This window comes from Lycorma delicatula, chromosome 3 (assembly GCF_047948215.1).
Source record: "Lycorma delicatula isolate Av1 chromosome 3, ASM4794821v1, whole genome shotgun sequence".
Taxonomy (NCBI): Eukaryota; Metazoa; Arthropoda; class Insecta; order Hemiptera; family Fulgoridae; genus Lycorma; species Lycorma delicatula.
The window spans coordinates 170845432-170858275 of NC_134457.1; the positions used below are offsets into that span (position 1 = coordinate 170845432).

Sequence of the window (12844 nt, forward strand, 5' to 3'; positions counted from 1 at the left end):
CAAGTGATGAGTCAATGTGGCATGAACCGCATTGTCGGACCATGTGCTGTGTTCATTGATGCAGTTGCGATGTTCAACTGGCATCAGTAGTTTATTTAAGGGAAGACTCTTACCATGTTGTTGGAAGAAGCTATCCTCAAAAAACAGTCAGCCATCAACCATTAGCTTCAAGCGGCTACAAGTAATGAACAGGTACTTGCTGGCATTCAGTGACCTAGGTGGGACAGTGAATTACTGTCTTTTATTTAATTAAATTACTGAAAAAATTAATTTTTTTTTATGACAATCATATATTTTAGTATAAAACAGGGTGCACCTACCCATTTAGAAAATATATGACATGTGAATGGTTGGACACAAGGTAACTGGTGATGTAGACCATGTTTATACAATTCACACAATTAGGTTAAGCTCTAGGAGCTATTTAGGATCCTGGATCCTGGTCGCATAAAATATTACGAGGCGCAGTAGCCCTTTGTGGCACGGACATTCAGTCTTTAGGGTAACCGAATGGGGTGCTGGCGGAAGAAATGCTAGTAAACCATTATCAATATGACAAAAGTAATGAATATCTACTACATATCATGTGAATGTACTCACATGATATATATTTTTTTCATCATTAAATTATAATTTTAAAAAATTAATTTTTTTTATTTTTATTATATTCCAGTGGGCCATGAACACCATCATCACCACCACCACGGAGAACATGAAGAATTGGGAGGAGCAGATGATCATCACCACGATCATGACCACCACTCTGACAGTCACAATCATCATCACCACCACCATACATAGTTGACATTGAAATAATTAGCTATTTACTTATGGAAAGTAATAAAAATAACAATTTGTTATTAGAAAAAACAATAATTATACTTATTAATGACTGATTTTATATATATATAGTTAACAATTTTAGGCATGTTATGAAAACCAAGTTATGTTATTCAGTTCATTACACTACATTGCATTATATTAATAGCTGCCTTATAATTAATAAACTGTTTGTTTTTTTTATGAAATTGTATTTTTTATAAGACAAATGAAGATACTGTGTGTTATACAGCTACCACAGTTATCTAAACAGTTTATATGTAATTTTGTCTTCCTACTGTAGTTTAGTTTATCTTCAGTTAATCACTGCAGCTGATATCATATTTTCTAAAGTTGTATATAATTTAGCCGCTAGAATTAAATCTTAATGAATATATATGTACTGCTGCACATGTTATTTTATATCTTTCTTGTAGCAATAAAACAAACAAATAAGAAAGCTATTTTCTCCTTTATTACTTTATTTTTTCCTTTCCCATATAAATCTACTTACAATATATAATATAGAAAAGTTTCAGTAACTTAAGTTAAAGCAAAGTTTGAGTTAAAACAAATAAATAAAAAAAAACACAAAAAATATAAATTATGAAAATAGATATTCATATTTACAATATTACTCTTAATAAGTAAAATAAAGTTAGTTGCCTATCTAACTAACTTTATTTTATTAAATTTATTATAAATATAGTAGGAATGTTACTGTTCAGACTTTGACGTTTTCCCTTATGGTGGCAATCAAATCTTTTCATGATAAACAAAGTACAAGTGATGTGATCGAACATACATAATGACTCATCACCTGGGGAAATTCCTATCTTATAAATGTTAGATCACTTGTAACAGTAATTACCAATTCCTAAACAGATAATTATAACTAAATAGTAATAAATTAAATGAATAATTTTGTTGCATAATTATTAATTAATAGATTTTTAGTTATCGCTGAAATGTGATAATGGTACTTCCAATGAAAACATAAGCTATATTATTTAATAAAAAAAACTGACTTATTTGAAAATAATCAGCTATTGTTTCCAGTACATAAATTCTATAGTTAACATTGAAATTAAAAATTTTTTTTTTTTCTAATTTTTTCATATTAGTTATGGCATTAGCACAACTTGCAAACACAAAATGATGAGTGCATCAAAAAATATGAATATAGAAGGGGAATACCACAACCAGAATTGCAAGACAAACCACATATTTTTAAATTAAGATATGGTACAAGTAAATTTATAACATAAAATAATGAGAATGCAGCATATATGTACGATAGTATACTATGGTTTGCTTAATAATTATATTGATATTAGTTAACATTATTTATAGAGCATAATTTTGAAAGCTAATAAATTATTCTACAAGTGTTTTTATTTTTTTCAAATGTCTCCCTTTATTGTAGATAAAAATTATCTAAATGAATTGGCATTATTTATTAAAAAAAGGAATAAAATCACTCTAGAAGAAGGGAAGATTGTGAGCCTACCCCCATGTCTGAAAAAATGTGTTATATATGATTATCTATTACATTAAAATATGTTATGTGTGTTATTAAAATATGATAAATTAATAGAAAATATATGTATTTTAAGTTGTACATTATTTATGAATTTTACACATTTTTCCATGTAACATTTTTTCGATGTTTAATAGCAAAAAAAAAAATTGTTTGTGGTACTTCTATTAGATAATATCTATTGTATTAATAGGAAAAAAAAGCTTTTTACAATTTATTTTTTTCTAAAACGATATTTTTAGGTAATAGTAATAAATAAACTGTATGTTCTGGCACTTTTAAAATAATTAAAAGTCTAACGAAGAGAAATTAAATATAGTAAAAATGACAAAAAAAATTAAATTTAACCACAGTTTTTGTAACTTGTAAATGAATTTAGCAAATATTACTACATATAAATTTTCTCTAAATATGAAGATAAAAAATGTAACTTTTTACAAAAAAAAAAACTTTATAACAAGGAATATAACTTTCTTTATACAACATTCCATTTGTGGAAAAAGTTTTTGTATGATATTCCACACAAGATTAAACAAATTCAGCTTTCAATTTTGAAAAGGCATTGGATAGAGGGGCTGCTAATTTCCATATTCTATTAACTTAATTTTTTTTAAGATTTATAATTAATTACTAATCTTTATAAATTGTCTAAATATATTAAATACACAATAGGTATTAAATGCAATAAAAGTTATGCTGCAGATAACATACCTAAATCATAAAACCAGTTTAAATGAAGAACAACTGTTTAAAAATTCTGAGTTTTTTTCTCTCGCCACATTTCCTTAATTTTTCCACATAACAAGAGGAGCCTTCTACATTTAAATATTTCCGCTCTTACCTTCATACATTTTTAACTCCTTTTTCCTTTTGTAAGATTCTGTCATACACTACCTGTTTGAGAGATCCTATTTAGAGCTATTTTATTAAAGATTCAATATGGTATGAGAAGAAATTATTAAACTTAATTTTTCCAACTCTACCCTTTTTCCCCTTAGGAGTATTTCCTATGGTAATCTGGTTCCCTACTACTTTCTACTACCTAATTACCCTTAAAATGGATGCAGGCACTTTTAGCTTGGATTCTTATCATGAAGAATAAACTCCAGGAAATATTTTTTTGTGAAAATTTTCTTTACTGGGCCTTGATTATTTAATATAACTCAGTATTTGATTATTAGCCACCTAGTATAAGAAGAAAGGAATAACATAGTGTTTTTTTAATTTAAGATGGCAAATTATGTGATAAGTAAATATATTACTTGACTATATGATAAAACAAAAATGCAAATTAAATTCTCAATAATATTTGTAAATAAAATTATGCTTTTGCATTATTTAAATGTGACTAGTTACCGTAAAAATAATTTATGCCTATAAGGAAAGAAATATAAATACTTTTTAAATAATATACCATGGAGTTCAAAATATCTTTTAACTTTTTACTTCCAGCAAAATCTGAAATTTATTTCATTATGTAGTTATAATGGTTATTGAACTGATCAAGGATGTAAACTTAATACTAGTCTTGGAAGTGATGATCAGGATCCAGCTAACACACTAGTGAAAATGTTAAGATGCATGTAGTTGGCACATTACTATTATTAACAAAAAATTAATCGAACTAAACATAAAAAATATTTAAAGTGCAAAAAATTGTGACCTGCTCAAAAAACTACAGAATAACTTTGAAAAATATTTTCATAACAGAAAATGAATTAAATACGTTCAGTTTAATGGTTATTATCAATGGATTTTCTAAAATTAATTTTTAATGCAGTTTCAATTAAATAAATGTTTTATAAAAAATAATTTTTAATATTGGCATTTCATTTGAGCTTTTTTTTTGTAATATATTTTCCAATACATGACTGAGATGTTACTGAGAAAGTAAAACTATCAGACTTAAGGAGAGCACAGTTAATCTTCTTGCTGTTGTAAATTTATTTATTATTAAAAGCACAACATTGTTATCTACATTAGCATGTTGATATATATGTTTCATCTACTGACAACTGACACCTTTTTGTATATTATCTTGTTTTTAATTACTTACTTGCATTAACTATTCAATAATGTCTTTTAGTAGAAGATTTATGAATAAACCATTAATCTGCAATATGTATTTTTGATTGGTTGAAAGATATAAGGAACATACATTAAGCAGTTACTGTTGATATATTGCGTATGGATGTAATTTTTTACTATTGATATATTTCTTATGGATATCATTTTTTTCATCTATTTTTCCATTAATTATAAAATATTGATGTAAAATAAATTCTTATTCTAACTAGATAAGATTAATTTATAAATGAATCATTTAATTTTAAATATTTATAGTTGTATTATAATGTTGTTTAGTTATTTTAATAATCTTTATAATTTTTTTTTCAACTAATACTTGAAAATTATTAATTGTAATTACTTTTATTTAAATTATATTTCGTATTAATTATTAATAAATTAAACTTTGAAAATTGTAATGCAAGAATGGTACTGGGCTACTACTGTAAGTTTTAGTTTATTCTTGCTTACAATTTCCATCTTATACATCTCACTTTTCAGAAATAAACATTCGAAAAAATATAATTTTATATAATCTACTGAAACATTATTAATTTCTTCTCTGGTATCATGTACATAATAAATTTTCCAGTTTATTAATCACCAACCAACAGAATATATTCACAATTTTCTTGCAACACCAAATAAAAATAAATATTCAAAATATATGAAAATAATATGTGTGAATATATAAATATTCTTCATATCCATTTATTTCTAATTGTAATCCCTGAAACTTTATAAACTGTTTTTTTTTTTTTTTTTTTATGTTCCATACTACAAGAATCTTACGGGTAATTTTATATACAAATGTCATATATTCCTTACTACGTTTGGAATATTTTATATTCCAAATGTTTCCAATTGTTTTACATTTGGAATGGTAATTTTAATGAATGGTAAACATTCCTTACAATTCTAATACAAAGAAAAAGTTATATTCTAATTTTCATTGTGAAACTACAAACATTGGTTTTCTTTATCAAAATGTCAGGAACACCAGTAAAGCCTTTATTAGGTTAAGTCTAAAGATGATAAGCAGTAAAAATCTCTTTATTAATGTTTATGTCAGATTGTTATTACTGAAATTTATTTTGCTATCAGAGTAATTTTAAATTGAATGAATGTACCTGTATTTGTATTATGTACCTGTATTCTTGATGTATATTATGAAAAAAATACTTGCATTATAAATCTGATTTATAATTTTGATAAAATTGTGAATACTTTTGAGAATATTTGCTAGAAATGAAGCATACTTAATTTTTAATGAAACATAATGTTGAGTCTTCCAAAGAGGTTTTGGTTTTTAATTAGTAAGCAAGTTTGAGTACAAAGAGAAAACATGTACCTAAGTGTGTTGCTCATTTCAAGTAATTTAAAAATGTGTTTGACATGTACTCATCATAATACGATTAAACAACATTAAATTTATAAGCACATTAAGAATATAAAACTTGAACATTTATAGATCAAAAAGTCAAATTATAACTAACACCACTTGGTTTCTTTGAATATATACAAAATACAGATTTTCTCAAAACTAAAAACTGAAACAATCAAATAAATAGTTCTCTTTGATTAACTTTTAATATTTTAAAAGTGTTTTTAAAAATTTTAAATTGGTTAATTGTAAAATTAAAAGTAACTGAAATTTAATAAATTAATCATCATTCCTTATCCATTCATTAATTGTCTCCCCTTTTGTAGATTCCAGTTTCACATTTTCATACTTTAACTTGAAGAAAAAAGAAAGCAAGCATTTATTATATTTAAGAGTGTGTTGTAAAATGTAGACAATGAAACATAAATAAAAAATCTTGGGCTAGAAGGAATTTAAAAAATAATATGACCCAGCGAATGAGAACAACAGATCAATAACTGATGAAGACTCAACTGATTATTTATTTATAGAAAAAAAATCAAGTATAATATTTAATTTGTTAATTTTAGTTAGAAGTTAATTTATTATGTAAATACCATTAGCTATTATGCTTATCTGCTTGTATTTTTGTAATTTGAATCCTGTATATTATGTATATACTAAATAATGCAGATGTGTGCAAATAACTTTCGGAACTCATAACTGAGATTTTGATGTTTTTACAATTTCAGATGTGCATGTACATATGTGAAAATATTCACGTGGGCACGTGTGCGCGCGCACACACACATATACAGAAAGAGAGGGAGTAGAGATAATGTAACTTTTTTATATTTAAAGCATAATATTTCAAGCATATTATAATCTGTACTAGTGAACTCTTTACACTGATTATATATATATATATATATATATATATATATATATATATAATACATAAAAAGTATTAAATTTTTCAATTTGAATAAGAAGTTTGTTCTCAAGGTTTTATCTACACATAAACTTTCTTAGATGATAAAGGTGGTGCGTATTAATTTACATTTTTAATAAAGGTAATATATTTAATATTAATATACTTCCATTATTTATTAATAATATTACAACTAATAATCAATATGCTTAATATACACATTACAATAAACATTTGTGAAGCCTTTTAATTGTTGTTGTGGTAATTGCACTTATTAATGTTGAATAATATTATGTATAGAAGATAGATTAGTATAGCATATAAAATTATTACCTTTGATTCTCATACAAGGATTTTGCATGAAATCAATGATTTATAAATATGTTGTACAGACTGTATCAAGTAAGATCCAATAATATAATTTAAATAGATTATATGAGACATGAAAATTATTTTGTAAAATTAAATTTGTGTAATATTTTTCTATAGAATAATATATTGTTTTTCTTTTTTTTAAGTTGTTTTATTTCATTGCTATCTACTCTTTTTCCTCAGATTTATTATTTAAATTTGTATCTATTAATTTTTCATCTACCAACTTAATGAATTAATCCAAGCACTCAAATACAGTTTGCTTACATCCTGTTGCGATGCAGTGTAATCTATGCTGCCGTATAAAAATACTTTTTGTGCTGTTTATACAATGGATGTAAAAAACAAAAATCTTTTAATATTTTTCTGCTTGAGATAATTAATTGTTCGAATTTACAAAGATATCTGCAACAACTTCATTTTGGCAATTTATATCAATGCCAGGAGTGTTTCTAAGAAGAAAATAAGCTTATCAGAGGTAAAGTATTACCAACAGGCTGAACTTCCACAGGCAAATGGATATATTATTAAAAGTTTTGTTGTACAAAAGTAAATATTGAGGATGAACCTCATAGTAGTCGACCAGTTTCTGTGACTGACGAAAAGTACCTAAAGTAGGTGGAAACAACTCCTATTACAGCTTCTAAAGCATACACTTAAACACCTTAGAATTCAATCAAATGAATAAGAAAGTGCAGTAGCCAAAATAAAAATGATATGCAAATAACAAAAGCTTTCCTTTAACATACAAATCAGAAAAATATTTCTATTGAAAATTACACTAATTCTCAGAAAACAAAAATAAGAGGTAAGGTAAAAAATAATGACCCTCCTTTTCAAAATAATTAAATTATTCATAAATATAATCCAATACAATATTACATTACAACTTTTGTTTGAAAAACACACCAACACATCATCATTTTCACTCATGCTAGATCTAACTTTAAATTCGTGCTGTTACAGTATTTATATTATGAATACCCAGACTCTAATTGAATAAATTGCAAATCTAAATAAACATAACAATATATTATCATTATATTTACTACTGCAACATAGCCTATCAAGAATTTACTTAAACTTTTAATAAGATGTATATCCAAAGTATTGTTGAGAATCCATTTCAAGTTCATAATATTTAAGATGAAGTACTTTATAATACATGCTATGTATAAGTAGAATTTTACATAACATGTTTATTTTTAATGAAGGGAGCACAAAATTTAAAAGGAAATATGTCTAACTGGAATAAATAAAAATAATATTACCTAAATTTTCAACAAGAAGTGTTATATCATAAAAATTAAATATACAATTACTTAACTCCTATAAAACAAGCAACTCACATGAAATTGAAATGTTGACTAAAATTAAAAAAAAAAAAAAAAAATCAGAAAATACAAGAAACTAAAAGCAAACAACACTATCACACGATACAGAAATTTTTCTGAGTATAACAACAAATTATTCTAAACATACTGTCACCATCAAGGTTGTAGAAAAAAAATACTTACATCATATCAGTGTGGTCGTAACATAAGGGTTAACTCATCTACATGCTTGAGGGCAAACTGTGAATAATATATTGCACACAGAGTCATCAGGGATGACAGCACAGTACAAAAATTTGTACATACTTGTAAATATTAAAACAAACAAGTATTCAGTTGAAAATTACACTGAAAAAAAAATAAAAAGCACATTATCAAATGTTCTCCAACAAATACAAGCTAGAATTACACAAATATAACATAAAATATTCCTTTATGAGTATCAGCTAAAAGAAACATGAAAGGCATATCATATGCCAAAGTTGGAACACAAGTAGGTCTGAAAAACTGCACAAAATTTTTTTTTACATTTATAATGGAATTTACTTATGTGTTCACTGATCACAAATAATGCCAACAGCAAATAATGAAAATATATCTAGCATTAATTTAGCTTTGGTATTATATAGAAATCAATTTATTAACCTTGGATTTTCACATTACCATTTCATTCTTCAAGTTTTGGAAAGCTACTACCAAGACATTCTAGAAGTCAAAGACTGTTAGGTCACTTTCTAGTTGTAAGAGATGTAGTTTTTCGTCTTAGCCATTACCATTGTAACAGATAAATCCATTGATGACAACACAGAATACTTATTGAATCATTGTAAAAGATAAATCATAATTTTTTTATGCACTGAAAATAAGAGATTAATCTTTTTACCTTCCAATCAAATCAACTTCCATTGTGAATGGGTAATTAATATTTACTCTTAACATTAATGTTACTTTACACACTATGGCAGATATTTTTAGATTAACATTCTTCAGAACATACTATTTCTTTAACAATAAAACTATCCATTTTTAGGACAGGACAATTGAATGTATGTTTAGTTGTTAAAATCAGTTATAATAGCACACTTCCCCATGCAGTTCCATTAATTTTTCTTATTCATGAAACCAAAATAAAGTGACAACACAGCTTACATTAGTATTCGTTTGTTCGGTATTATCCATGTTCTATATTATATTCTATGCTCTATGTTCTATATTCCTCCACAGTAAAAAATAGATGGGTGATGACTTTGTTCATTATAGATAACTTTTCAAGAAAGAGGTTTTTTCCAATCATGATATAATTTCCTCTTCTGTCACTTTTGTTACCTAAAACCTTATTAATAAATTTTACTCATAATTCTACACACAGTAATGTGCCTTTATAAGAGTTTTAACTCTGGTGAATAGACTGGCAAACTGTAACAAGTTATGGATTATATTGAAACTGAGATAATAAAATTTTTGTACGTACTGAAAACATCATAGAAATCAATCCATTCTTCATCCAAAAAAGGAAGTAAGGGGTATTTCTGTAAACTTCATATTGGAAATGACTGTGCATGGCAGGAAAGTGACTTGATTTTGAGTAAACGGAATTAAATTATGGGTAGAAAGAATGCTATTAATTTTTTGCTTCAAGAGTGTAAAAATTATCTTCAAAAGTAGTTACATTTTCTTCTGCTTCATCTTCATCAGTAAAAATAGCTTTTATTTTGGTCTGAAGACCGTTAAAATCTGATCAACATTCTACAAGTTTATTTAAAATAAATGCTTAAATTTAAATATAAGCTTGTGTCAAGGCTAAATGTATCAACAAAGTTTTTAATTTAAGTTATCCTACTTTTAACATATCCTTGTTTACGTCATAATTCGGTAATTTTATCCGCATTACCTATGGCTGAAGAAACTGTCACCTAAATGAGTAAAGGGAATTACAAATCGTAACTTAATAAACTAGGAAGTAAAAAAATTAATTAAAATTATTTACAAAAAAATCAAATAATAAAAGTCCTATTGAAAACACAACCAGTTCATTTAAACAATAGCTTTTAGTCTATTGTTTTTTGTTTTTTTTTTAACCTATGGGCCCACCGTCATGTGTAGCTTCAGAGGATGAGATGAATGGCAATTTTTGTAGCATGTAAAAAGTCATGCCTGACCGGGATTCAAATCTGGGACCTCCGGATGAAAGGCCAAGATGCTACCACTTGCACTTCGGAGACCAGCATAGCCTATTAGTTAATATTTTGTTAGCATTACCTTAATTCGTTTGTATGCCTTTTAACACAGAAAATCTTTAAATCTTTAAAGTTCATATAAGCATGATATTTAACACTTTAAATCCTAAGCCAATATGTAATACCCAGTACCAGAAACCTAGGAATTTTAGGGGTATTTTGAAAAAATTATTACTATCTTCATTATAAACATAAATTAATAAATCTTACATGCTTTGAATCATCACAATCTGTAATTTAATAATATAAAAAATATATAATTTTATTTAGTTAACAAAAAAGTTACTACGAATTGAATTTGATGAAAAAATTGTCTGAAAAAAATTTTAACTATGTTTATATGATATTTGTTCACACAATAATGTTTTGAAATATTATAATCATGAGCAAAGGATAAAAGTTTTATTTCATTAGTAAAAAAAAAATCATTTCCAGTTAATGAATAAAATATTGGTCAATGTAATAAAAAAAAGACTTTTTTAAGTACAATTAGCTCTTGTAAGATACAGTTTGAAGCAGTGTAGTAAACATAAAGTAATATCACAAAAGAGGCGGGTTGATCTAATGGTGAACTATCATTACAAATCAGCTGATTTTAAAAGTCTAGAGTTCTAAGGTTCAAACCTTAGTAAAGGCAGTTAGTTTTATACTTATTTGAATACTAGATCCTGGATACCAGTCTTCTTTGGTGGTTGGGTTTCAATTAACCACACATCTCAGGAATGGTTGACCTGAGACTGTAAAAGACTACACTTCATTTTCACTCATATATATCATCCTCTGAAGTAATACCTTACGATGGTTCGGGAGGCTAAACAGAAAAAAGAATCCACAAAAGGGACTAATTGTTATCAAACAACCAACCAAGCATATCATCTGATTGCTTTGCAGACCCACTATTTCTCTTTTTTATGGTATTTTTATTGGCCTCAGGCTGAAAAATAGATGTAGATCGTCCCTAATCAGGAAAACTTTGCGCAGTGTTAGACCTATTATCGGCATTACCATCACAGTCAGATAAATCTCATCCTACTTCAAAATCTGCATCTTTATCCTCATCGTCAACTTCTCCTTCAGATTCAGAAACAAAAATTACTTCATTTAGAATTTTGGGACGAATTCCATTTGAATTAATATTATCATCAATATCTGAACCTGACAGAAGATCATTCAATAGGTTTACTGTTTTTCATCAGTAAACAACAGGATCGTTTCGTTATTTCGTAGACAACAGAATCATCTACGCGATAACGTTCATTCACATTAAATAAAATGTTTCCTTAAATCAAATAATAAATATTTGAAAATAAAACAATAAACGTACCTGAAAAAAATCAAACCTCGCATTAGAAAGAATAATAGCATATAAATAACAACACTTTACCGGCGTAAAACATAAGAATATTTTAGAAAACTAACTTACTAAAAAGAATAAAATAACATAGTAATTCTTTTACTAATAAAAATTAAACAAATTATGTTAACATCGTAGTGAAATATCAACACAAATACACGACATCAAGCACTTCCTAAAAGAAGAGGCGATAACCTAGCTTTTCGCCGGCAAGGAACAAAATTACGCGGAATGTTGAATAAAATTATATAGTTTCCAAAATATCTAACAGGTAGCGGTAAGAGCTACTCCAAACTGTTCAAAATGAACATTGTATGACAATGAACAAGTGTTCGTTGTATGAGCACAAACATTGTATGTATCTATTTACGAGATTAGTTCGTGTGCCGGTTGTAGTAGAATTAAATGTAGGGCACGGGTTATACTCGGGCTTCCGTCATTCGTCCGCGTTACTCTACGCTGGTTATACTGGTGTTTAGGTTTTAAAGTTTTAATCACTGATACTGTCACCGTTACACATCGGGGTCACCAAAAAGTGCCAATGATTTATAACATGCAAAACTATGTTTAATAATAAAAAAATAATGATTCTATTGTCCTATATAAAGTAAGATATTAAAATTAATAACCTTAAATTAGTAATATAAACTACAAATATGGTATATACGAAGAAAAAAGATTATTTGTTTAATATTACCTACACACCACAATGGTTCAGCAAACTGCTAGAAATAAATCATTATTAATATTCAACATAAGTGGTGGTGAACCGTAAATTAAATACGCATGTAGAGGACACCTTAAATCCAAAAACACTAACTGGACAG

At 26.6% G+C, this 12844-nt stretch overlaps 1 protein-coding gene and 1 long non-coding RNA gene across 2 annotated transcripts in view; one reads left to right on the forward strand and one right to left on the reverse strand.

Moving 5' to 3' along the window:
• The window catches only part of LOC142322206 (zinc transporter ZIP1-like), a 163829-nt gene extending 162548 nt beyond the window's left edge, over positions 1-1281 (forward strand). Inside the window, exon 2 of the mRNA XM_075361013.1 lies at positions 674-1281. Coding sequence (XP_075217128.1) covers positions 674-801 — 128 coding nt within the window. The 3' untranslated portion in view covers positions 802-1281. The remainder of the gene's footprint in view (positions 1-673) is intronic.
• The window catches only part of LOC142322207 (uncharacterized), a 39432-nt gene extending 27221 nt beyond the window's left edge, over positions 1-12211 (reverse strand). The window contains exons 1-2 of the long non-coding RNA XR_012755801.1: positions 11988-12211; positions 8610-8774 (exon numbers count right to left, since the gene is read on the reverse strand). This is a non-coding gene — a long non-coding RNA (uncharacterized LOC142322207). The remainder of the gene's footprint in view (positions 1-8609; positions 8775-11987) is intronic.
• Positions 12212-12844: the final 633 nt, after the last annotated feature.